General features: G+C 48.5%; 1 protein-coding gene across 5 annotated transcripts in view; it reads right to left on the minus strand.

The window, feature by feature from the left end:
• SPTBN5 (spectrin beta, non-erythrocytic 5) overlaps positions 1 to 27,389 on the minus strand; it is a 704,607-nt gene that overhangs the window by 450,840 nt on the left and 226,378 nt on the right. For all 5 annotated transcript variants that reach the window (XM_063947637.1, XM_063947638.1, XM_063947639.1 and 2 more), the window contains 6 exons: positions 19,455 to 19,742; positions 19,131 to 19,365; positions 17,020 to 17,159; positions 16,664 to 16,763; positions 13,725 to 13,895; positions 11,630 to 11,794 (listed from right to left, as the gene is read on the minus strand). In XM_063947637.1, the coding sequence (XP_063803707.1) occupies positions 11,630 to 11,794; positions 13,725 to 13,895; positions 16,664 to 16,763; positions 17,020 to 17,159; positions 19,131 to 19,365; positions 19,455 to 19,742 (1,099 nt within the window). The remainder of the gene's footprint in view (positions 1 to 11,629; positions 11,795 to 13,724; positions 13,896 to 16,663; positions 16,764 to 17,019; positions 17,160 to 19,130; positions 19,366 to 19,454; positions 19,743 to 27,389) is intronic.

Here is a 27,389-nt window from a genome sequence, read left to right on the forward strand (position 1 = left end):
AGAGGTTTTCTTCCAATTAAGAGCAAGGGGGGGAAGGGAAATAACACAATAGAAAGACCCGAAAATCTTTCAGCACAGGGGTTTCCAGAAGGGAGTTCAAGAGATAATGAACTAAGTCCCAAAAAGGGGCAATGATCGGACAGGTCCACCACATGTGGACCATAGTACCCCTATAGCCACAACCCCTCCAGCAATATGGAGAAGAAGACGGAAACAGTTTATTGAGTCTGTCAGGAGTATAATACCAGCAATAACAAATCTTGTACAATGTCTCTTTGATACTGGTTGCAATAGAGCTCTTTGCAATACCCAGTCTCATGTCGTCCCAGTCCTCAGCTTCTGGGGGAGGTCCAAGATCTCGTTCCCAAGCAATTTCATGGGGTCTGGTAGGGGGGAGGGTGGCATCTACTAGGAGGGCATAAAGCTGGGAAATTAAGCCTTTGGAGAGGGGGCAGTTTTTACATATATTTTCAAAGGGGGTAAGGTCACGAAGTACTGTGAGTGAAGGCAGGGAGCATAGAAAATGGCGAATTTGTAGAAATTCAAAGGGGTTGAGTGTATGTGAGGGGGTTTTATGTTGGAGATCAGACAGGGATAGTCATTGGCCCTGGTTGGGGAAATCAGCTGGGAATTTAAACCCAAGTTGAGTCCAAGTAAGGAATCTCGTAACTGAGGATCCAGGAATAAACAAAGGGTTCTGCCAAATAGGGGTCAAGGGTGAGGGAAGGGAGGTAAGATTCATCTTTACGGAATAACAGTCCCAGAGTCTAAGATTAAATTTGATGGTGGGAAGTAATGTGGAAGTAAGGGGTCGGGATGTGGAGGATAGACCCCATAAGGGGTCAGATCTGGGAGGTTAATGTAAGCCGATTCAATATCAAGCCAAGAAACAGAACCAGAGGGAGCATAGGAGGCTACAATATGGGAGAAATAAAAATACTATTTTGAATAACATTGTTTACAAATATTTAATTAACCAGTTGCTAATAGGGGTACACCTATCACAAATATGGTGGCCTATAGCCCATGCTGTTCATTTGTGTTACTTGAGAGATTGCCGGTAAAATCAGAAAGTATTTTTCCCATTTTCTTGCGTTTATCCTTTTTACATATCCAAGAACAGGGAATTCCTAATTCAGACATGGAAAACTCAGTCAGTGCACAAATGTGCCACAAATATAATTAGAATCCTTGTATAGCTATCCAGCTGTATTTGAACATGGCGGCTCACCCCTTCACACGGTGGGCGAGTGAGCGGTGGACTGAAAACTGTAAGTCAACCATTAGAGTAGGGTCTTAAAAAACCTTACAGATAATCACAGGCTGTTGTGCGTTTTCCTTGGCTATCATAACATGGCTTTTACACAAGATCAACATGATGGGGCTGATTTAGAGTTGGACGCAATACGTGCGCGGTTGCAATTTCTTATTGAATTACATCTGTGAAAATATGCAAATGCCAGCTTCACCATTCCTCTTGTGTACTAGCGGGCAACACACTGTTGAAACCCTGAGATGTCCATGTTCATTGTTCGTGGACTGTGCAATTATTATTATTATTATTATTATTATCATCGTTTATTTATATAGTACCACGAGGGTTCCTCAGTGCCTAACAAAGTATATAAACAAATGAGCAAAACAAGAAAACAGCGACTTACAGACAATGCAGGACAGGTACATGATAAAATAAGATTTTACTTACCGATAAATCTATTTCTCGGAGTCCGTAGTGGATGCTGGGGTTCCTGAAAGGACCATGGGGAATAGCGGCTCCGCAGGAGACAGGGCACAAAAAGTAAAGCTTTTTCCGATCAGGTGGTGTGCACTGGCTCCTCCCCCTATGACCCTCCTCCAGACTCCAGTTAGGTACTGTGCCCGGACGAGCGTACACAATAAGGGAGGATTTTGAATCCCGGGTAAGACTCATACCAGCCACACCAATCACACCGTACAACTTGTGATCTAAACCCAGTTAACAGTATGATAACAGCGGAGCCTCTGAAAGATGGCTTCCTTCAACAATAACCCGAATTAGTTAACAATAACTATGTACAATTTATGCAGATAATCCGCACTTGGGATGGGCGCCCAGCATCCACTACGGACTCCGAGAAATAGATTTATCGGTAAGTAAAATCTTATTTTCTCTATCGTCCTAGTGGATGCTGGGGTTCCTGAAAGGACCATGGGGATTATACCAAAGCTCCCAAACGGGCGGGAGAGTGCGGATGACTCTGCAGCACCGAATGAGAGAACTCCAGGTCCTCCTTAGCCAGAGTATCAAATTTGTAAAATTTTACAAACGTGTTCTCCCCTGACCACGTAGCTGCTCGGCAAAGTTGTAATGCCGAGACCCCTCGGGCAGCCGCCCAAGATGAGCCCACCTTCCTTGTGGAGTGGGCCTTTACAGATTTAGGCTGTGGCAGGCCTGCCACAGAATGTGCAAGTTGGATTGTGCTACAGATCCAACGAGCAATCGTCTGCTTAGACGCCGGAGCACCCATCTTGTTGGGTGCATACAATATAAACAACGAGTCAGATTTTCTGACTCCAGCTGTCCTTGCAATATATATTTTTAATGCTCTGACAACGTCCAGTAACTTGGAGTCCTCCAAGTCACTTGTAGCCGCAGGCACTACAATAGGCTGGTTCAGATGAAATGCTGACACCACCTTAGGGAGAAAATGCGGACGAGTCCGCAGTTCTGCCCTGTCCGAATGGAAAATCAGATATGGGCTTTTGTAAGATAAAGCTGCCAATTCTGACACTCTCCTGGCAGAAGCCAGGGCTATAAGCATGGTCACTTTCCATGTGAGATATTTCAAATCCACCTTTTTTAGTGGTTCAAACCAATGAGATTTTAGGAAATCCAAAACCACATTGAGATCCCACGGTGCCACTGGAGGCACCACAGGAGGCTGTATATGCAGCACTCCCTTAACAAAGGTCTGGACTTCAGGGACTGAAGCCAATTCTTTTTGAAAGAAAATCGACAGGGCCGAAATTTGAACCTTAATAGATCCCAATTTGAGACCCATTGACAATCCTGATTGCAGGAAATGTAGGAATCGACCCAGTTGAAATTCCTCCGTCGGAGCACTCCGATCTTCGCACCACGCAACATATTTTCGCCAAATTCGGTGATAATGTTGCACGGTTACTTCCTTCCTTGCTTTAATCAAAGTAGGAATGACTTCTTCCGGCATGCCTTTTTCCTTTAGGATCCGGCGTTCAACCGCCATGCCGTCAAACGCAGCCGCGGTAAGTCTTGAAACAGACAGGGACCCTGCTGAAGCAAGTCCCTCCTTAGAGGTAGAGGCCACGGATCTTCCGTGATCATCTCTTGAAGTTCCGGGTACCAAGTCCTTCTTGGCCAATCCGGAACCACTAGTATCGTTCTTACGCCTCTTTGCCGTATAATTCTCAATACTTTTGGTATGAGAGGCAGAGGAGGAAACACATACACCGACTGGTACACCCAAGGCGTTACCAGCGCGTCCACAGCTATTGCCTGCGGATCTCTTGACCTGGCGCAATACCTGTCCAGTTTTTTGTTGAGGCGAGACGCCATCATGTCCACCATTGGTCTTTCCCAACGGGTTACCAGCATGTGGAAGACTTCTGGATGAAGTCCCCACTCTCCCGGGTGAAGATCGTGTCTGCTGAGGAAGTCTGCTTCCCAGTTGTCCACTCCCGGGATGAACACTGCTGACAGTGCTATCACATGATTCTCTGCCCAGCGAAGAATCCTTGCAGCTTCTGCCATTGCACTCCTGCTTCTTGTGCCGCCCTGTCTGTTCACATGGGCGACTGCCGTGATGTTGTCCGACTGGATCAACACCGGTTTTCCCTGAAGCAGAGGTTCTGCCTGGCTTAGAGCATTGTATATTGCTCTTAGTTCCAGAATGTTTATGTGAAGAGACGTTTCCAGGCTCGTCCATACTCCCTGGAAGTTTCTTCCTTGTGTGACTGCTCCCCAGCCTCTCAGGCTGGCGTCCGTGGTCACCAGGATCCAATCCTGTATGCCGAATCTGCGGCCCTCCAATAGATGAGCACTCTGCAACCACCACAGAAGAGACACCCTTGTCCTTGGAGACAGGGTTATCCGCAGGTGCATCTGAAGATGCGACCCTGACCATTTGTTCAACAGATCCCTTTGGAAAATTCTTGCGTGGAATCTGCCGAATGGAATTGCTTCGTAAGAAGCCACCATTTTTCCCAGGACTCTTGTGCATTGATGTACAGACACCTTTCCTGGTTTTAGGAGGTTCCTGACAAGCTCGGATAACTCCTTGGCTTTTTCCTCCGGGAGAAAAACCTTTTTCTGAACCGTGTCCAGAATCATCCCTAGGAACAGCAGACGAGTTGTCGGCATTAACTGGGATTTTGGAATATTCAGAATCCACCCGTGCTGTTTTAGCACTTCCTGAGACAGTGCTAATCCCATCTCTAGCTGTTCTCTGGACCTCGCCCTTATTAGGAGATCGTCCAAGTATGGGATAATTAATACGCCTTTTCTTCGAAGAAGAATCATCATCTCGGCCATTACCTTTGTAAAGATCCGAGGTGCCGTGGACAATCCGAACGGCAGCGTCTGAAACTGATAGTGACAGTTTTGTACAACGAACCTGAGGTACCCCTGGTGTGAGGGGTAAATTGGAACGTGGAGATACGCATCCTTGATGTCCAAGGATACCATAAAGTCCCCCTCTTCCAGGTTCGCTATCACTGCTCTGAGTGACTCCATTTTGAACTTGAACTTCTTTATGTACAGGTTCAAGGACTTCAGATTTAGAATAGGCCTTACCGAGCCATCCGGCTTCGGTACCACAAAAAGAGTGGAATAATACCCCTTCCCTTGTTGCAGAAGAGGTACCTTGACTATCACCTGCTGAGAGTACAGCTTGTGAATGGCTTCCAACACCGTCTCCCTTTCGGAGGGGGACGTTGGTAAAGCAGACTTCAGGAAACGGCGAGGTGGATCTGTCTCTAATTCCAACCTGTATCCCTGAGATATTATCTGCAGGATCCAGGGATCTACTTGCGAGTGAGCCCACTGCGCGCTGTAATTTTTGAGACGACCCCCCACGGTCCCCGAGTCCGCTTGAGAAGCCCCAGCGTCATGCTGAGGCTTTTGTAGAAGCCGGGGAGGGCTTCTGATCCTGGGAAGGAGCTGCGTGTTGCTGTCTCTTCCCTCGACCTTTGCCTCGTGGCAGATATGAATAGCCCTTTGCTCTCTTATTTTTAAAGGAACGAAAGGGCTGCGGTTGAAAAGTCGGTGCCTTTTTCTGTTGGGGAGTGACTTGAGGTAGAAAGGTGGATTTCCCGGCTGTAGCCGTGGCCACCAAATCTGATAGACCGACTCCAAATAACTCCTCCCCTTTATACGGCAAAACTTCCATATGCCGTTTTGAATCCGCATCGCCTGTCCACTGTCGCGTCCATAAAGCTCTTCTGGCCGAAATGGACATAGCACTTACCCGTGATGCCAGTGTGCATATATCCCTCTGTGCATCACGCATATAAAGAAATGCATCCTTTATTTGTTCTAACGACAGTAAAATATTGTCCCTGTCCAGGGTATCAATATTTTCAATCAGGGATTCTGACCAAACTACCCCCGCACTGCCCATCCAGGCAGTTGCTACAGCTGGTCGTAGTATAACACCTGCATGTGTGTATATACTTTTTTGGATATTTTCCATCCTCCTATCTGATGGATCTTTAAGTGCGGCCGTCTCAGGAGAGGGTAACGCCACTTGTTTAGATAAGCGTGTTAGCGCCTTGTCCACCCTAGGAGGTGTTTCCCAGCGCTCCCTAACCTCTGGCGGGAAAGGGTATAATGCCAATAATTTCTTTGAAATTATCAGCTTTTTATCAGGGGCAACCCACGCTTCATTACACACGTCATTTAGTTCTTCTGATTCAGGAAAAACTATAGGTAGTTTTTTCATACCCCACATAATACCCTGTTTAGTGGTACCTGTAGTATCAGCTAAATGTAACGCCTCCTTCATTGCCAAAATCATATAACGTGTGGCCCTACTGGAAAATACGGTTGATTCGTCACCGTCACCACTGGAGTCATCGCCTGTGTCTGGGTCTGTGTCGACCGACTGAGGCAAAGGGCGTTTCACAGCCCCTGACGGTGTTTGAGTCGCCTGGACAGGCACTAATTGATTGTCCGGCCGTCTCATGTCGTCAAACGACTGCTTTAGCGTGTTGACACTATCCCGTAGTTCCATAAATAAAGGCATCCATTCTGGTGTCGACTCCCTAGGGGGTGACATCCTCATATTTGGCAATTGCTCCGCCTCCACACCAATATCGTCCTCATACATGTCGACACACACGTACCGACACACAGCAGACACACAGGGAATGCTCCTAACGAAGACAGGACCCACTAGCCCTTTGGGGAGACAGAGGGAGAGTTTGCCAGCACACACCAAAAGCGCTATATATATATCAGGGATAGCCTTATAATAAGTGCTCCCTTATAGCTGCTTTGTTATATCAAAATATCGCCATAAATGTGCCCCCCCCCTCTCTGTTTTACCCTGTTTCTGTAGTGCAGTGCAGGGGAGAGACTTGGGAGCCGTCCTGACCAGCGGAGCTGTGAGAGGAAATGGCGCCGTGTGCTGAGGAGATAGGCCCCGCCCCTTTTCCGGCGGGCTCGTCTCCCGCTATTTAGAAAAATTAGGCAGGGGTTAAATATCTCCATATAGCCTCTAGGGCTATATGTGAGGTATTTTTAGCCTTTATAGGTACTCATTTGCCTCCCAGGGCGCCCCCCTCCCAGCGCCCTGCACCCTCAGTGACTGCCGTGTGAAGTGTGCTGAGAGGAAAATGGCGCACAGCTGCAGTGCTGTGCGCTACCTTTAGAAGACTGCAGGAGTCTTCAGCCGCCGATTCTGGACCTCTTCTGATTTCAGCATCTGCAAGGGGGCCGGCGGCGTGGCTCCGGTGACCATCCAGGCTGTACCTGTGATCGTCCCTCTGGAGCTTGATGTCCAGTAGCCAAGAAACCAATCCATCCTGCACGCAGGTGAGTTGACTCCTTCTCCCCTCAGTCCCTCGCTGCAGTGATCCTGTTGCCAGCAGGAATCACTGTAAAATAAAAAACCTAGCTAAACTTTCTCTAAGCAGCTCTTTAGGAGAGCCACCTAGATTGCACCCTTCTCGGCCGGGCACAAAAATCTAACTGGAGTCTGGAGGAGGGTCATAGGGGGAGGAGCCAGTGCACACCACCTGATCGGAAAAAGCTTTACTTTTTGTGCCCTGTCTCCTGCGGAGCCGCTATTCCCCATGGTCCTTTCAGGAACCCCAGCATCCACTAGGACGATAGAGAAATAAACATTTCTGCATCAGGGGACAGGACACTGAAAGAAGCATCAGGGTGGCCGAAACTGAGGGCTAGGTGCCATTGTAAGGAGTATGGAGTAGATAATAGTCTAATAGAGGTCCTTGCTCGTGAGAGCTTACATTTCTGAAGGAGAGGAGCAGACAGATAGACAGACAGAAAGACAGATAGACAGACAGGGGTGACACAGATGAGGTACTGTAGTAGTGAGAATGTAACAGAGGGAATGGTTCTGAGCCCTCCACCATTACTGCAATATCGCACTGACCATCGACTCCCAAGCAGCCTATTGTTTTGCCTAGTGTCTCCTCTGTTGTTGCGGTACTGCGATTAAAAACGCAATCTGTTTACTGACACGCCTTCTTAATGCAATCACATCAGGCCAATTCTAAGTCACTGCCTGAAACGCTCATGGTATGCAGTCGCTGGTTCTAATGCCAGAGATCCTATATGTAACTGGAACTCCCATTATACAGACAGGTTCATCAATGCGCAGTAATGGGTGTCTGGATTTTACATACATGTGCAGTAACAAATAATCGCTGAACTGTGCAGACATCAGCATTGCGTCCACCCATGAACCAGGCCCTATGTGGCCAGGCATTGGGTACGGGTTACCGCGCTGGGGTTTCCGGCGGCAGAAAGCCAACTCTACCCAACCTTTTTCGCACCCCTACGGATCAAAGAATTCCCATGGGTATCTCACATGGGCTTCTCACACCAGTTTATCCGGACTAACTGGACAGCCCCGGCAAAGCAATTACCCGCCATCAATGATTTGTATAAGAAGAGACATGGCAGTCTCTTGTATTAAAAAATATGTTGTTTTATTACTTCTGGAGACTTTTAATTGAAAATGTTGCCCTGACAAGTCCTCTGAAAGGTAAAGCTGTGATCAGGGCCGGCCCGCCCGTTACGCGGAGTACGCGTACGAGTAAGGCGCCACAGTAAGGAAGGCGCCGGCAGCCTGCACCACGCACGCGCCGTCACGCCGCAGCCACCCGCCCGCGCTGTCAATTGCTCTCCCCCCCAGCCCACTCGCGCTGTCAATTGCTCTCCCCCCAGCCTGCCCGCCCGCACTGTCAGTTGCTCTCCCCTCAGCCCGCCCGTCCGCGCTGTCAGTGGCTCTCCCTCCCCTGCCTGAGCCTGAGGAGAAGCTGCTGCTGCAGTGCTGTGCCCCCCTCCCTCCCGAGCTGTCTTCCTACGGGGCATTGGGTGGGCTGCCTGCGGCTTGAACCAGAGCATAATGAAAAGGCTGCCTGCATGCTGACCCTGGGCGCTGCCGCAAGCACCAAGAGACCTGCGCAACGGTGAGTGCATCTGCCTTGTGACCCCAGCGGCATGTGTGTCCGTGCACTTCAGCAGGCTGTGTGGGGTGGTGGATGGGCTTACTGTAGGGGGTTCCAGCGACGCTGTCTGTGGTGGACGACTGAGAGGGCTGAGGTGTGTATAACGTGCTCTATCTGGCGCATTGTGTATAACGTGCTCTACCTGGCGCAATGTGTATAACGTGCTCTACCTGGCGCATTGTGTATAACGTGCTCTACCTGGCGCATTGTGTATAACGTGCTCTACCTGGCGCAATGTGTATAACGTGCTCTACCTGGCGCATTGTGTATAATGTGCTCTACCTGGCGCATTGTGTATAACGTGCTCTACCTGGCGCAATGTGTATAACGTGCTCTACCTGGCGCATTGTGTATAATGTGCTCTACCTGGCGCATTGTGTATAACGTGCTCTACCTGGCGCAATGTGTATAACGTGCTCTACCTGGCGCATTATGTATAATGTGCTCTACCTGGCGCAATGTGTATAACGTGCTCTACCTGGCGCATGGTGTATAACGTGCTCTACCTGGCGCAATGTGTATAACGTGCTCTACCTGGCGCATTGTGTATAACGTGCTCTACCTGGCGCATTGTGTATAACGTGCTCTACCTGGCGCAATGTGTATAACGTGCTCTACCTGGCGCATTGTGTATAACGTGCTCTACCTGGCACAATGTGTATAACGTGCTCTACCTGGCGCATTGTGTATAACGTGCTCTACCTGGCGCAATGTGTATAACGTGCTCTACCTGGCGCAATGTGTATAACGTCCTCTACCTGGTGCATTGTGTATAACGTGCTCTACCTGGCGCAATGTGTATAACGTGCTCTACCTGGCGCAATGTGTATAACGTGCTCTACCTGGCGCATTGTGTATAACGTGCTCTACCTGGCGCATTGTGTATAACATGCTCTACCTGGCACATTGTGTATAACGTGCTCTACCTGGCGCAATGTGTATAACGTGCTCTACCTGGCGCAATGTGTATAAAGTGCTCTACCTGGTGCATTGTGTGTAACGTGCTCTACCTGGCGCAATGTGTATAACGTGCTCTACCTGACGCATTGTGTATAACGTGCTCTACCTGGTGCAATGTGTATAACGTGCTCTATCTGGCGCAGTGTGTATAGGAGGTTCTACTTGGTGCAATGTGTATAAGCGGCACTACTGTGTGGTGTAATGTAAATTGGCACTATTATGTGGCCACGCCCCTTCCACACAAAGCCATGCCCCAAATTTTTGTGGCGCGCCTTTGGCGCGCACTGTCTATTCTTTGCTATCTAGGTTGTGGAGCACCTATTCATTTTCTGACGAAGGGCACTAAAATGTCTAGTTACAGCTCTGGGGCAGAGTGTCCTGCATGCTACACAGCCCAGCAGCATTGTCATCACCCTCCTCCCCTTGCAACACTTTTGTACTGTCCAAATCAAGTCTGTATTTTTATATTTTACTCATTAATAAGATTAATAAGAACCTTCATTCCGATGGGACCCAGAAAAGGACAGATAGGACCTCAATTTTTAAAAGTGAGGGGTCTCTGGGACCCACTTTTTTTTGGGTCTCAGGCTCAGCACGATCACTGCTCCCTGTCAGCCCAGCCTTCACTGTCACCCACTATCTCCCTGTCACCCCAGCCTCCTCAGTCACCCACTATCTCCATCACCTCTGCCACCCAGTCACGCACTTTCTCCCTGTCATCGACAATCTCCCTGTACCCCTGGGGGAACTATTGTGTGGCCACGCCCCTTCCTTGTGAGACCACACCTCTTTTAAAATTTGATCCCATCAAGGGGCGCTAAATTCCAAATTCGCTTACCAAATTTTTTTTAACTCGGGCCGTCCCTGGCTGTGATTGTGGGGTAAAATGTCTTTCTATGCACCAGACACGCTACTATTAACCTGTTGAAGGAAACCAAGGGTCAGTATTTGACAGTCTAGAGAAGGATGGGGGGCAAATAGAACAATTGCCCGAGGCCCATTTAGAGCTCCCTGTTGGGAAAAAAAGGGGCTCAGTAAAATGTATTGGAAGCAACTGCTGTCACCCGTCCCCCTTTCTAAATCCACAGTGATTCCTCCTATCTGCCTGGTTACAGCTTCAACCTGTTAAGAAACACTGGGTAACAGCTACTCTGGTTTCTGTGGTGCTCTGAGCTCTGATCGGAGGGGATCAGTATGATATCACGGCTGTTGGGATTCTGGCAGTCAGGAGACCGACGCCAGGATCCCAACAGACGAACTACCAGCGGCGAGCACAGCATGTCCCCTCAAGGGCTCACTGCGCTCGCCATGTTTCGGGCCTGGTTGTGACCTTCTGTTGCAACATGGTTATTTTGGCGTGGACCACCACCCGAGTGGGGATTATGGCAGGCGGTCAGAATTCCGATCGCTGGTATTTCACCGGGTGTCAGGATTCCAGCGCGGGTCTCCTGATAGCCGGAATCCCGACAACCGGCAAACTGAATGCCTCCTGATCAGAGATGATGATGCAGAAACCATAGGCTGATTGCTTTTCTATAATTATTGCCTGGCAGGACGGAGTAGAGATACAGTATGAGACAGACAACTAAGATGCATGGAAAAGATATAACTCAGCATATTATATATGACGTGGTATATAACACTCTGCATCAAATACGACTTTGCATAGTAAACTTGGTAGTAGCATGGCTCTGTAGATTAGATTTAGGGCGAGATGTACTAAGCAGTGATAAGAGTAGAGAACTTATCCATGGCAGCTGCTCTGTATAATTTTAGAGTACGCAAATTATAAATGTTGTTACTTCAATTTTGATTGGTTGCCATGGACAATTTCTCCGCTGGCTCACTTCTGCACACTTTTCACTGCTTAGTACATCTCCCCCAAATATCAGATCATCTGGTACTGTACATTAAGTTTGGGAGCCCTGAAAGCAACTCTGTCAGTTGGACTGACCTCCAACAACTCCATCAGTTGCTCCTGCTGCCCAGCTTGCCGCAGCTTGTCTCCTCTCTCCGACATCTTGCTATTTAGCTCCTCCCACTTCCTTGTGACTTCGGACATCTTGGACTGGATAGAGTTTTTTGCATAATGATCTTCTTTCAGCAGCTGCTTTCCAACCTATCAAAAGATGAAGACAGAGGGGGAAGTGTATTAAACCTTGGAGAGAGATAAACTACCAACCAACATTGTACCCAGCTTTAGCCTTAGAGAGAGATAAAGTGGATGGAGATAACATATCAGCCAATCAGCTCCTAACTGCCATGTTACAGGCTCTGTTTGACAAATGACAGTAAGAAGCTGGTTGGTTGATTTTTTATCTACGTGCACTTTATGGTGGTCATTCCAAGTTGATCGCTAGCTATATTCGTCCGCTGTGCAGTGTTGAGGCAATAAAACTGCACTTCTGCGCATGCGTATGCGGCACAATGCGCATGCGCGACGTACTATTACAACGAACGATGTAGTTTCACACAGGGTCTAGCGAAGCTTTCCTGGTCTAAGAGTGATTGACAGGAAGTGGGCGTTTTTGGGTGTCAACTGACCGTTTTCAGGGAGTGTTCGGAAAAACGCAGGCGTGGCAGAAAAAACGCAGGCGTGGCTGGGTGAACGCAGGGCGTGTTTGTGACGTCAAAACAGGAACTGTACAGTCTGAAGTGATCGCAAGCGCTGAGTAGGTTTTGAGCTACTCAGAAACTGCACACAAAAAATCTTAGCCGCTCTGCGATCCTTTCGCTCGCACTTCTGCTAAGCTAACATGCACTCCCAGTGGGCGGCGGCATAGCGTTTGCACGGCTGCTAAAAACTGCTAGCGAGCGAACAACTCCGAATGGCCACCAATCTCTCTTGAAGGCTTAATACATAGACCCCATTGTCTGTAACATGAGCTGATTGATTGGTATCTCTCTCCAATGATAGGTCAGCCCTATAGTGCCACCACACTGCAGATCACAGGCAAACTCATATTAAATAATTTTTCTTATTCTCTCAGCTAATTTTTATTTGTTGACAAAGAAATGATACGAGTGTTCTAAGGAGGAGTCAAGACATCTTTCTTAGGCTCTGCCACCACATTACTATACACTTACTATGAAATATACTAACAGCCATATTTATCAATTATTGGGTTTTACGGCTGATAATTATCATTTGTTCTAGCTGCTTATTGCAATATGAAGTGATAGATCGCAGGGATATACTGAAAATCGCATCTAGGGACCAGTGACGGATCTGGGGGGGGGGGTTATGAGGTAGATCGCCCCTGTAACACACACATCTTGTACTTCCATCTTGACTCCTCCCACAGGCCGAACTGTCAGCCAGCTCCACCTCTTATCTCCTTCGGGTGCCCGCAACCTCTCTCTTTTACCCAGGGGACAAAGTTTAAACTAAGGGTTGTTTTTGGGAGCTTCACTATTCAAGGCAGTGACATATGGGAGGTTAATATGGCTCTACAGTGTAAATACAATAGCCTGCGACTTACAGGCACCAGCGAGTTCCCAGTGAATCTACCCAATGTTTTAAAGATGTAATCATTTAACAACAAAAAAGCAAAAAGCCTAGTTTTGCCTTTTAAATGATTGCCCCTTTAAAAGCCAGCCCCCGTGGTTGAACAGGCCCCTTAAACTTATACAAATAAGGATTATGGATAGGACATTTTAAGATGTTATTGTTCAACAAGCATGAGCTTATGTTCCTATGTATTATACGGGATGTAGTTATGATCCCAGCGGTCACGGTCCCCGGCAGGCAGAATACAGACGCCGGGATCCCAACCGCCAGAATGCCAGCAGTGGCACCATGGCTATTCCCACTTGTGGGTGTCCACGACACCCATAGAGTAGGAATAGAACCTATGTCGAGCACAGTCAGCCTCAGCCACCGAGCCCGCAGCATGGCAAACGCAGCGAGCCCGCGAGGGGCTTTGTTACGCTCGCTCCCCTCCTGCCGGCATTCTGGCGCTCGGGATCCAGGCATAGGTATTCTGACCGCCGGGATCCCTTACCCAACCCATATTATACTAGTGGAAAATATCCTTTTATGTACAGACCTTCACTAAGTCTTCAAAGCGCACTTGGTTGGCCTCCATCTCTCGCTCAGCTGCTTCATGCCATTTCAGCTTACGTAGGATATTGGTTGGGTCCCGATACGACTCATCAAGGGCAATCTTATACTTCTCCTCCATCCACACCAAAAGTTCTGTGGCATCCCGGTTAAATTCCTATGTAGATAGGATGATTGCTTTTTATTATAAATTATGTCTGACTCTCCTCATTGGATACATTTATTTGCAAGTATGTGAGGCTTTCACTTTGAAAACACAGGGGAATATGTACTGTATCACACCTTTTAACCATTTAACTGATGATTTTTCCTCAAAAAAACGCTCAGAAATTGCCGGGTTTTTTCCTTTATTTAGTAATGTTAAAAAAATATTTTTCATTATATAGTTAAATGTTTTATTAAAAAAATATATACTTAGGGGGCTGTTTTTCTTCCCCACTATCCCCCACGTCCATACTCCCGCCCTTATATGATCATTCCCTTAACCCCCTCTTCCCTGTTTTTTGCACACACCCCTTTGTTGCCCAGCATAATTTTTTTATTACTATTTTACACCCGCCCCAGCATCATAAAGCTTTATTTTACACCCCCCCCCCCCTTCCCTATTAGCATTACTCCCCCATATGCAGAGCATGTAACGGAAGGCTGACGATTAGTCCCCCGTGCGGACTCATGGCTTTCCTGATGGCAGCTGCTCTTTGCAGCCTCCAGGTACTCACAGTGGGGGCAAGGTTAGCGTCCATGGCGGCTGCTGCAATCTGTATGTGTATAGAGCTGGCTTCCCCGGTGGCTGCTGCTCTTTTATGCAGCTAACGGGTAGGATGGGGGGTGCTGTCGTTGCCGCTGGTAGCCGATCAGTGCCGTCCACAGTGATCGGGACAAATTGGGGGTCCCTCTGACATTGGCGGCTGTGAGGAGATTATCTTCCCCACAACCGGCCGTGGACGTTTCTGACTGGTCGCATCAAATGCAACCATGTCAGGGAAAGCCCAGTCTGTTGTAGTTGCATCTGATGCGACCATGCCAGGCAAGTGGTTAAAGAGGACAAGTAGAAAAGGAGCTCATAGCAACCAATCAAATTCTAGCTATCATTATATAGAATGTACTTAACAAATGCTAGCTATAAGCCGATTGGTTGCTATGGGCAACTTCTACACTTGTCCTCTTTAGAAGGTTTAACCACTAAATTGGCTAATGTTTTTTTCATAAACCGCTCAGAAATTGTTGGGGTTTTTCTATGATTGAATTATTAGGTTAAGGACACTTATTTAAAATATATCCAATACGATTTTTTATAAAAACAAAACAAAAAACAAAACAAAAAAAAACATATTTTTTAATCTAAATTTTTTTTTTTTAAATCTGTAAAAACATTGATGGCCGGAATATCACGGCCATCGCAACTATCGCCTGCTTCTCTCTGTAGCCTGCGGGGGTCCAGAGGAAAAGAAAGGGGCTGCTTTTTCACATTTCCGGAGTGACTGCTTATGTCTGCAGCAGTTGGGTGGGGGGTGCTTCTGGGCTGAAAAATCAGCTGTGATCGGCAGTACAGCAGGTACTGGAGGTGGGGGAACCAGGAAGCAGAGGGGCGGAGAGGTACTTCTGAGAACGGCAGCCGCACAGTGGGCTTTCTGACTGGTTGCATCAGATGGGACCAGATCAGGATAAGGCCAGCCTGGTGTGGTCACAACTGATGCGACCATGTTAGGCAAGTGGTTAATAGACCTCCCCCATAGTGCCAGCACGAGAAATCAGGTGAACATATCATACAGTCCCTCATCAAGCTAAATGACTTTCAAACCAGACAAGGTTTAGAACAATGGCATTCTAAGACATACTGTATGATATTAAGGGGTGTATTCAATAACTGTCGGAAGCTACCGTCTTGTCGGAAAGAAGACAGCTTAGACAGAAATAGGTCGAAAGGGGTTCCAACCTATTCATTAAAGGCATTTTTTTTCCGACAAGTTGGGAATTCCAGACTTGTCGTAAACCACGTGGATCGGCGGAATAGCTGCCGATCCACGTGCTTCTGTTGGAAATGGGGCCAAATCCGAAAGGTTTTGGCCCCCTTTCCGACAAACTCAATCCGAGTTGAAAACAAGCCGGATTGAGGTGAGGAGACGGGGAGCGGTGCGGCAGGTTACGGGGATGAGAGGTACCTTGCCTGGCCATCCCCAAGCCAGGCACCTCTCTCCCTGCAGCACCTCCCCCTGCCGCCGCAGACATATCCCCCCGCCACCAGCTCCGCCGGCCGTCGCTGTCCAGCTTACCCCCGCCGCCCGCTGCTGTCCAGCTCACTGCACGCTGGCGTTACTCCCCCCAACGGCCGCCGCTATCTGCACCCCCTCTGCCGCTGTCAGTGCACCTGGCAGGACAGTACCCCGGGTAGGCCAAATCCGACAGTCGGTTTTGGCCGTCCATTGAATAGGGGTTGTCGGATCCATTCTGACAAATGCATGTCGGAATGGATCCGAATCTTATTGAATATACCCCATAACATTTAAAAGTTGTGATTTCAGAAAATTAGCATACTCAACAAAAACAAGCAAATGACAAGGGTGAGGTATAAAGATCTACAATGTCTAGGTAGACAGTCAATAGGTCGACAGCATTATGTCGGCAGGTAAAATAGGTCGACAGGATGAAAGGTCGACATGGCAATCGTCGGAACAAAAATGGTCAACACAAATTGTTTGTCTTTTTTAGACCAAACATTGTATATTCCATGTTATGTGACCACCATCAGTACAAACGTGTACCCTCTCGGGCAAGGTGGCGCTCACCACAGGTTATTATTCCCAGTAGATGTCCACATGGATATTAATCAAGTAAATGTTGGGAAAACATGTGGAACCCCCCTGCCCCCAAAAAATACATGATCAATCGATCATCTGGACACCAATGAAAATGTTAGGACACAACCTGAAGTCTCAATGAATCCAAGAGGCATTTTTGTCTTTCTTCTGCTCTTTGGTCCAAACTTCCATATCGCTTCTGTGTGTCCGACACCCTCTGCTTTATTCTGCAGAGGAAATTAGGTAGTTATAAAAATATGTCTATAGAAAATGACTTATTACTCTGATGCTCAGATATTGTTGTGGATGGAAGGTAACTGCTGCTTGAATGGTTCTAATGGATGCTAAGCACCAGCAATTACATTCACCACTACAGATGAATTGTGGCTAGGCGCTATACTGGTACTACAGCATTTAAGACTAAAAAAAACTTGCAGTTGAACATTTTGATTTGACTGCTTTAGTTGTAATAGGAATCCTTACAAGGCACTGGCAAAGTGACCATTCTCCAACAATGACTCTCCATTCGTTTGTAGACCATTCACTCTGTTCTTGAGCGAATCCAGTACTTTTGCAAACTGCTTGTGCCTGTTTAGAAGGCTCTGTGCCGTATCCAATTGGTCCTGGGAAGCAACAGAATAAACACACAGAATAAACCAATGACAAAATGCTAGACTGGTAAGAAACAACTAAATTCCAAAAAGCATTAAAAGTGGCTTTAAAATGTTTTTATCACATACTCTTTAATGAAAATCAACCTTCTATTTTATAGGTTTAATATGCTCTGTTTGTTGTTGAACAACATAGAGAACATGAAGACCAATCATCACCTGTCATTTTTCAAACACAGACTGTAAAATGAGAGTTAAAAGCTGATTGGTTAGTGATTTATCTCACTCCCACTGGCGTATTTATAATGGGTGTAGTGTGTGCAGTGCACACGGACTCCCAGGGGTCCAAGAGGCCCACACCGCACACCCAGTAATAGAAATACTTACCCTCCGGAGTCCCATGGTGCAGCTGAAGCTGCTAAAATCACTGGAAAAATGGCACGGCGCCATTTTCCCGGTGTTTCGCGTATGCGCAGTAGGTAAATCACTGGGAAAATGGCCACCGCTCCATTTTCTTGCAGATCTGTGCATGCGCTGTAGACTCTGTGACAGTGCCAGGGTCACCTACGGACCCTAGTGCCCAGAGTCTACACAGCGCTGCCAGCTAGAGAGGAGGGGGCCCAGCCAGAGCCTGCACATGAGCCTCCTCCTCTTTAGAAACGCCCCTACTCCCTCCACTTTATTTCTATCCACGCTTTGATAAACACCCACCCCAAATATATAAGCTACTTGAAAGAATATATCATAGGATAGATCACTATTCAAAGGGAAATGTCCTAGAGAGTGGGAGACAACGGCCCTCATTCCGAATTGATCTCTAGCTGCCGTTGTCGCAGCGCAGCGATCAGGCTAAAAATCGGCTGTTCTGCGCATGCGTATGGGCCGCAGTACGCACGCGCGAAGTACTTTCACACAAAACTATGCAGTTTTACACAAGGTCGAGCAACTCTTTTCAGTCGCTCCGTTGATCGGTGAGTGATTGACAGGAAGTGGGTGTTTCTGGGAGGTAACTGACCGTTTTCCGGGAGTGTGCTAAAAAACGCAGGTGTGTCAGGTAAAAACGCAGGCGCCTGGGGAAACGGAGTGGCTGGCCGAACGCAGGGCGTGTATGTGACGTCAAAACAGGAACTAAACTGTCTGCAGTGATCGCAAGGTAGGAGTAGGTTAGGAACTGCTCAGAAACTGCATGAAAAGATTTTCGAGCAGTTCTGCTAACCTTTCGTTCGCACTTCTGCTAAGCTAAGATACACTCCCAGAGGGAGGCGGCTTAGCGTTTGCACTGCTGCTAAAAGCAGCTAGCGAGCGATCAACTCGGAATGAGGGCCAATCAGCCAATGGCTTAATCTTTAATTATTTTATCTTTTCAATGATTTTGTAAAAGAACAATTCTTCCCAGAGTGATATTTTTTAATCTTGTGATTATACTACTTGTATATTGAATACCCTCAGGAACAAGTGAAGAAAGTACCAAGTGCCATGGGATTGGTCAATAGTTTATGCTCCAGAGATAATATTTTTTTAAAAATACACATGTAGAGTTATTGCAAAATTACCAATAGTATCACAAGCACTGACAACAATGTATCATTCACAATGTGCCGCCTGAGGTTGGGGAATTTATTTTTTCTATAACGTTTACCTGATTGGTAGTTTATTTGAAGATTTGTTAAAGCATTAATATCAAATAGATGTAAAAATTCACCATATTTTACAAATTCTCCCACTCGCAGCACTGTACACTATAATGAGTATGGCCGAGATTGCCGTATGTGCTATGGCAATGTCATACTACTATTTTTTCCATAACTTAAACTCCTGATGAATTGAAACTAACTGGAGAAGAGGAATAAGTTCCTGTAACCATTTTGAGATATAAAAGAAAGTATAGGATGGATTGTATGGCTTTAGTAAATCTGTGGTCACAATGATATCCCGTTCTTCTGTATTAAAGATGATGGAAGCCCCCGCTCATTGCAGACTTACCCCAAGGTCATCCACCCGCAGAAATGCTTCATGGCTGGAGATGGCAGCATTAATGCTGTCAGCTTCTCTCAAAAACTGCTGCAGCTCCAAACCCTGTTCCAGCCGGACTCTTTTCTCCAGCCACAAATCGCTGAGGTCGTTGTATCCCTGGGAGAGGCTCACTAAGGAATCACGCACTTCAGGATTGTTACTGAACTGTAATACAGTCTGACCCATTTGCTGGAGTTCAACAGTTCTATTTGTAAGAAAAATGCAACACATTAATACATTATATCATCTGAAGGTTAGTCTAATGGAACTCATGGGTCTGCTTTAGTCCCTCACCTGTCTCGCTGACCCTGGATTTCTTTAAGAAGGTATTGGTGATCCCTGAGGAGCTGTTCAGCAGATGCCACATCAGTACCCATTTCCTCACTTGTTAGCTTGTCCTTTATGTCCTGCACCCAAAGCATCTGTCTGTGACTTTCCTGCAGGAAGGTCTTCTGCTCTCTGGCCTTTTGCAGTAGGTCCCTTTTCTCTTGAGCCTCCCTTTTCAGCTTTCCAAGGAGCTTTTCCATTTGTTCAATCTGCTTCCTGATGGCTAAGCTTTCTTGTGGGTTTGTGTCTCTCATTCTGAAAGGAAGCAATATTCAATACCATAAGCAAAACCTCCTCAAAATATTACGTCTGTGGGGGCGTGGCCACGGCAGCAGAGGACTAGGCAGCAGGATCGAGGAGCTCCCTGGATAATTAATCCTGCAACAATCCTGGGGCCCCGATCCTGCTCTCCTCTGGACTAATCTCCTGCCCGGCGGTGCTGGGGAGGCGGTGGAGTGTGTGTGCGAGCGCTCCCGGCTCGCGTCGGCGGCCGCCCGGACTCCGGGCCTAGGCCGCAGCTCAGTCCCCGGCCTCGATTTTGAAGCTCCGCCGGGCGCGTGCGCGCGCGCACACGATCGAGCGCCCGAGGCGGACGCGGCGTCCAGCGGCACAGGAAAGGAGCGGCACCCCACTCCTGCACCCTCAGGGCCACATACAGAAGCCATCCTGATACCCTGAAGGCTGGTGCAGAGAGGGAAGGAGGGGGAAATCCTTGTGCTGGGCGGCCATTTTACCTGCAGCTCCCTGAGGCACTGAACACAGCAAGGTGCAGTGTGGGTGAAGACTGCACTGGGCTGAAGGATTGATACTGTCCCAGCTGCCCTGCCTCCTACTGCTTATACTGCTGGAATACCACACACTGGACATATTTATTTATACCATTGGACCCCCCAGGTCCCCCTTCTCCCCTCTCCCTTCATTACAACGTCTGGCTTTCCCAGTGACTGGCGTGCTGCTGTTGCTGCATTTACCTTCCACTGTTATACTTTCGACACTGAATAACGGGACTCTCATTACAGCTGGACCCCCACAAGATGGTGAGGGGCGGCCAGAGTGCGGCCGCGGCTAAACTGGAGAAGTTTGCCCGACAGCCTACATCTCAGTCGACGCAGTCATCTCCTAAGCCTTCCCCCCCTGCCAGAATGGATCCATCGGCTGGGGCCGACTCGGGGGCGAATACGCAGCCGTCTGCACCCTCCATCCAGCAGGTCCTGGAGGCCATAGCGGCCAGCGAGCAACGCCTATCGGACAAGATGGAGAAGGTGCAGTGCGATTTATCACTGCTGCGACAGGACGTCCAGCGAGTACGGGAGAGGGTGGGCGAAACTGAGACAAGGGTCTCCAACCTGGAAGACCTCAGCGGCCCTCTGCAACAATCGGTGTCTGCGGTTACACAGCAGGTCACAACGATACAAGCCAAACTCCTGGACATGGAGGGCAGACTCCGCAGAAACAACGTAAGGTTCGTAGGCCTCCCCGAAAAAGAAGAAGGGGCACACCCCGAGGATTTCCTGGAATCCTGGTTAAAAGAGGCATATGGTGCTGAATCCTTTACATCTCAGTTTGCAGTGGAGCGGGCCCACCGCGTGCCCTTCCGGCCTTTACCACCAGGTGCCCCACCACGAACTTTTATAGCAAAATTCCTGCACTACAAGGACCGGGACTCCGTCCTGCGCCTGGGACGTGTGAAGGGTCCCCTGATACGGAATGGAATCCGGGTGTCGGCATTTCCGGACTTTGCAGCGGACGTCCAAAAAGACAGAGCACAGTTTCTCCCCATAAAGCGACGCCTTCGTGACCTGAATATATCCTATTCAATGCTGTTTCCCTCCAGGTTGCGAGTGGTGGCGGATGGGGAGACCAAATTCTTCAGCTCGCCCAGGGAAGCGGCTTCCTGGTTGGACAGATATGCTCCGGGGGCACGCCAGCTGGCTCCAGACTGACATCGGGTCGCCTTCCTTTATGGGCCTACAACTCGCAAGTATAAGTCCAGGGAGCTTCCTCTCGTTTAGTGGTTCTGGACTTTGCTGAGAAGTGTTATAAACGTATAACGTATAAGGGTTTAAATATTTTGGGTTGTTTGATCTGTACGCCTAGTACAGTGTTGCCGTAGGCTTTGGGTTCTCCAGGGCTAGAGTTCGGTTAGGGATTTAGGTATGCCACAGTTCGGGGAGGTATACGGGGAGGGGGGATGCCGGGGGGCTGCTGTTGGTCCCCCAGTAGTTTTTCTGTTTTATGTTTTGAATTTAAGAAGCCTACATATTAGCTATTCGGAGGGTGTGGTGGGGTTGCACTGTTTCCAGGGGTTTGGCTCGAGGCCCGGGGCCGGAGGACGGCGCGACTGCGCGAGTAAGGAGCCGGGGGGTTGGGTGGTAGATAGGAGTGTTGCGCCCCAGCTGATGACTTGGCTGACATGCCTCCCTTAAAAATCTTGTCGTGGAATGTCCGGGGCATTAACAACAAAGTAAAGCGATCCTTAGTGTTTAAGATGATCAAGAAATATTGCCCGGATATTATCTGTTTAAGCGAAACCCATTTGGAGGGAAATAGGCTGTTGTCGCTCCGTAGGCCTTGGGTGGGCTGGGCATATCATTCCTCGCACTCCTCCTATTCCCGAGGGGTGTCGGTAATGATTAAGAGGACTGTGCAGTTTGAGATGATTAGGGTAAATACAGATCCACATGGTAGATACGTGTTCATAGAATGTAAATTGTTCTCACGTAATTTTTTCCTGTTGTCTGTGTATGTTCCCCCCCCGTTTTCATATGATGTCCTGCAAAAGGCCGCCTTGTTTGTTGCCTCCTCCCCACACACCCCTGTCATCTGCTTGGGGGACTTCAACGCTGTGTTGGATGCCTCCTTAGACAGATGGAGGGCTCCCCGGGATCAAGGGACGGGGGGTGGTTCAGCCTCATCGGGATCTAAATTCGCAGACTTTCTAGACGGTATGCAATGGGTAGACGTCTGGAGAATTCGGAATCCTAGTCTTAGGCAATACTCCTGTTATTCGGGTACACATGGCTCTTTTTCTAGAATCGACCTGGCCCTGGTCTCGCCTGGGCTTTTGCCTGGCGTGACGGATGTCCGTTACGAGGCACGGGGGGTGTCAGATCACTCGCCCCTGGTGCTCTCAATAGATGGGGAATGTCAGAGGGGACAGTCATATTGGCGGCTACACCCTTCCTGGCTGGCCCAGCTGGGCGAATGCCCGGAGTTGGTGTCCACATGGGAGGGATTTTTTGCAGACAATGTGGGATCGGCCCCGGCCCCGGTTGTCTGGGACGCGTTCAAGGCGTATTTGCGAGGTACAATGATCGGCAAAATTGCAGCCTGCAAGGTGGCTAGAAGGGCGACGGAAAGACAGCTTGAGACTGAGTGTAGAGATCTGGAGATGCGTTACCTGACAGAGGGTACTCCTGAGCTGAAGGCCCGCTGGCTTGCGGCTCGGGAGGCCTGGCTGGCCCACCTTTCAGATATAAACGCACGTTCCCTTTTGTTTAGGGCTACTAACATATATATGCAGGCGGACAGACCAGGTAGCCTGATGGCCCACTTAGTGCACTACGATCGACCTGGGACCACGATAGCGCAAATGCTAGACCCAGGCGGCTCCACGGTAGATGCCACCCCCGACATCGCTCAGATGTTCCTCGACTACTTCAGAGAAGTATACGACAGTAGACTGACATGCTCCACGGAGGAACTTGACCTGTACCTGACAAACATTCCCCTTTCTAAACTCTCCCACGAGGCCAGGGACGCATTAGACGCACCTCTGACCCTGGAAGAGGTGGTGTCGGCGGTGGAGGTGTCTCCTAGAGGTAAATCCCCGGGCAGTGACGGTATTCCCACGGAACTATATAAACAGTACATAGAGTTCTTTGGTCCCCAGCTGCTTGACACGTACGTTAAAATGACTGCCACTAACAGCCTTCCTCCCTCGATGTCCGAGGCGATCCTTATAATGCTTCCAAAGCCTGGAAAGGACCCCAAGTTGTTGGACTCCTACAGGCCAATCTCCCTTATCCCCACTGACGCCAAGATCCTGGCGAAAATTCTTGCGGTCCGACTCAACCTAGTGATTGAATCTATAATTCATCCGGATCAAACCGGCTTCATGCCTGGGAAATCCACATCCATTAACTTGCGCAGGCTATACACCATTTTGCAGGCCCCCCGCGACTTCCCCTCGGACGCGGCTGTAGTCTCATTGGATGCAGCCAAGGCATTCGACAGCGTTGAATGGCCTTACCTGTGGGGAGTCATGAGGAACATGGGCTTCGGCCCAAACTTTATTCAATGGATCAAACTACTATACCAGAATCCACGCGCCAGGGTCTTGGTGAACGGCTACATTTCCTCCTCCTTCCCTTTGACACGGGGCACCAGACAAGGATGCCCCCTCTCTCCTGCCCTGTTTGCCATAGCCATAGAGCCTCTCGCTTGCCTGATCAGATCGCACCCGGACATTGGGGGAATAGGTACCGGCCCCTGTACTGACAAGATAGCCCTTTATGCGGATGACTTGTTGTTATTCCTTCAAGACTACGCAGTAGAGATGCCCACGGTGCTGCGGGTCATCGAGACATTCGGAGGGTATTCGGGTCTCCGCATAAATTGGACTAAATCATTTATTATGCCCATTATAGGCCCCCTCCCTCAGATTCCGAAAATATCCCTGCCACTGTGCTGGACAGTTCAGTTTAAGTACCTCGGAATTCTAATTACAAACGACCCATCAGACTTTGTGCCCTTAAACCTCGACCCCCTAGTACAAACAGTAGTGCGCAAATCTAGAGCCTGGGGTAAGCTACCACTGACAATGACGGGCAGGGTCGGCCTTATTAAAATGGTAGTCCTGCCTAAACTATTGTATGTTCTACTACAGTCCCCTGTGTTCATTTTTCCAGCCTTCTTCAGGAAATTAAATAGCGTCCTGTCCTCCTTTGTATGGGCCAATAAAAGAGCTAGAATTAAATTAACCACCCTCACCAGGCAGAAAGGGGACGGCGGTCTGGCCTTGCCCCACTTCCAACTATATTATTATGCTGCTCAGCTATCACATATCAATATGTGGCTTCGGGAGGGGGGTGGGGCTGGGCTGGGCCGGGCGTTCCTTCAATGCTATTACCCAGACCTTTCCCCGGCACAGGTCCTGGTGGGGGAAAACCCTTCCAGATTTTTACCTCCTATTGTCTTTCAGGCGATGAGAATATGGCTAGCATTGAAGGGCCTACTCGGGTATGAAGGCATGGACCCTGATACTCCCCTATGGCACTCCACAATGCTTAATGAACTGAGGTCCCTAGAGGGCGGGGAGGTATGGGCTCCGTATTCGATAGACTCACTGTCCCAATTATATAGTGACGGTTCATTGAAATCATTTCACCAATTAAAGGAGGAGTTTGGACTCCCGAACTCTTACTTCTACAGATTTTTACAGCTCAGGCACGCCTTGCAGGCGCAATTTGGAGACTCCCCCCCGGCGCTCCTCCCATTTCCCATCAAAACATTTCTACAAACACTGGGTCGAGTCAGGGTAATTTCCTTCACCTACTCATACCTCCTTCAAACAATACATGCAGACCCGCTCTCGAATCTTCGGGCGAACTGGGAGCGTGACTTGGGTCCCATAGACGGGGAAGACTGGGAGGGCGCTCTGGGCAATCCGAGCCAGGTCACCAAATCGCTACGGTTTCAGCAGATACAGCTTTTCATTCTGCATAGATCATACATGACACCGAGCAGGCTGGCCAGATTCAGGTCTGATAATGTTGATGTTTGTCCCAAGTGCGGGGCTGCCGGAGGCACATTCTGGCACCTCATATGGGAATGCCCGTTGCTACGGGTGTTCTGGGCTGGGGTCAGGTCGATTCTGGAACACACGGGAACACAGAGGGGAATGCTGACTCCGAGATTTTGCATTCTGGGGGTGGGTGACTCGGATTCTGGGTCTAGATGGGAAAACATGTATGCCCGCAGCGTATGCGCACTTGCAAAAGTGTGTATCGCGCGGACATGGATGGCCCCCAGCCCTCCCACAATACCTGCTCTTAAAAGTTTGATCAATGATACCCTATTAAAAGAACGATATGTATATATGAAATATAATGCCCTTACCAGATACGAGAAGATTTGGTCTCCTTGGATCACTTCCACATACTCCTCCCTTGCCCTTCAAATGTAACGGGCACCGGCCATTGCTGCAGAAGCGCTGTTTGGGCCCCGGGGCGTTGGGCCGAACCCTTTACCTCTCCTAACGCAGTTGCTTAAATACTTAGCTGTCGCATCACACCATGCACACATCAGCTTGACTAGGCTTGAGTTTGTTTAGAGGGTTAGTTCGGGGGTAGTGGGGTTGTGGGCTATATACGGCTCACTAGACGGGGTAATTACACATAAGGTGGGGGGAGAAAACTTGAAAAATGTTAAGTATGTGAACCATGACTTGGCTACAGACTACAAACAATATGTATACCGCGGGAAGACCGCACGGAAATGGTAATATGGGGAATTTCATTCATGCATGTATAATACCATAAAGATATTATGAATGACTGAATACTGTGATTATACACTATGACCAGTAATGTATTCTGAAATGTCTATATCTCTAATTTTGTGGCGAATAAAAATTACTCTATTTAAAAAAAAATATTACGTCTGTCAGTGGGGTCAACCCAATTAGGTGCGAGTTGGGTCCTGTGAGACGTTCTCACTGCACATTCCATCGCACTTGCAACCCAACTCCAAACTTGCATTACTTGTTCAGTGGAAATGTGCATTTTTTCGTGGGCACCATCATGAGGGTGTGAAAAGGTAGGGATAGTATTTTAAGGTTAAAATGTCCCGACTTGCTGCAGAACCCTTTGGCAGACCCTCACCTTACTGGATTGAGCCCAATAAATCAATCTAGAGGTCTTTTGAAAACATCAAAACATGAACAGAAGTATCTGTCCCAGCAACTAAATTGTAAGATTAGATTTTATATTTTGTTATGGGTAACATGTAGCTGAGAAGGGTAACATAGCCTCCGCTTTGGATAAAGTGTTTCTCAAAATGATAATGTTTGTGTATAAAATCATACGGGTTCAGTATGCTTTACTGACGGTCGGGATGCCGTCCGTCAGTATATCGACAACGCATCCCGGCCGTCAGTATGGCAGCAGTGGGGCAAGCGCAAAGAGTCCCCTTGCGGGTTCGGTGGCTCGCTGCGCTCGCAGAGAGACAAGAATACCAGGAAAGACAAGAGAAAGAGGGGAGGGAAAGACACAGAGAAAGCCAGGGAGACAGTGGGGCGGAGAGAGACACGGAAACCAGAAAAGGGATGAGAAAGAGAGGAGGGAAAGAGACACAGAGAAAGCCACGGGAGACAATGGGAAGGAGAGAGACAAGGATAGCAGGAAAGGGATGGAGAGAGGAAGGAAAGGGATGAGAAAGAGACGAGGGAAAGAGACACAGAGAAAGCCACGGGAGACAATGGAAAGGAGAAAGACAAGGATACCAGGAAAGGGATGAGAAAGAGGGGAGGGAAAGAGACACAGAGAAAGCCACGGGAGACGATGGGAAGGAGAGAGACAAGGATAGCAGGAAAGGGATGAGATATAGGGGAGGGAAAGAGACACAGAGAAAGCCACGGGAGACAATGGGAAGGAGAAAGACAAGGATACCAGGAAAGGGATGAGAAAGAGGGGAGGGAAAGAGACACAGAGAAAGCCACGGGAGACGATGGGAAGGAGAGAGACAAGGATAGCAGGAAAGGGATGAGATATAGGGGAGGGAAAGAGACACAGAGAAAGCCAGGAGAGACAGTGGGGAGGAGAGAGACAAGGAAACCAGGAAAGGAAAGAGAAAGAGGGAAGAACAAATGGAAAGACAGAAAATTTTAAGGTTATGACTTCT

The sequence above is a fragment of the Pseudophryne corroboree genome, chromosome 12 (assembly GCF_028390025.1).
Source record: "Pseudophryne corroboree isolate aPseCor3 chromosome 12, aPseCor3.hap2, whole genome shotgun sequence".
Lineage (NCBI taxonomy): Eukaryota > Metazoa > Chordata > Amphibia > Anura > Myobatrachidae > Pseudophryne > Pseudophryne corroboree.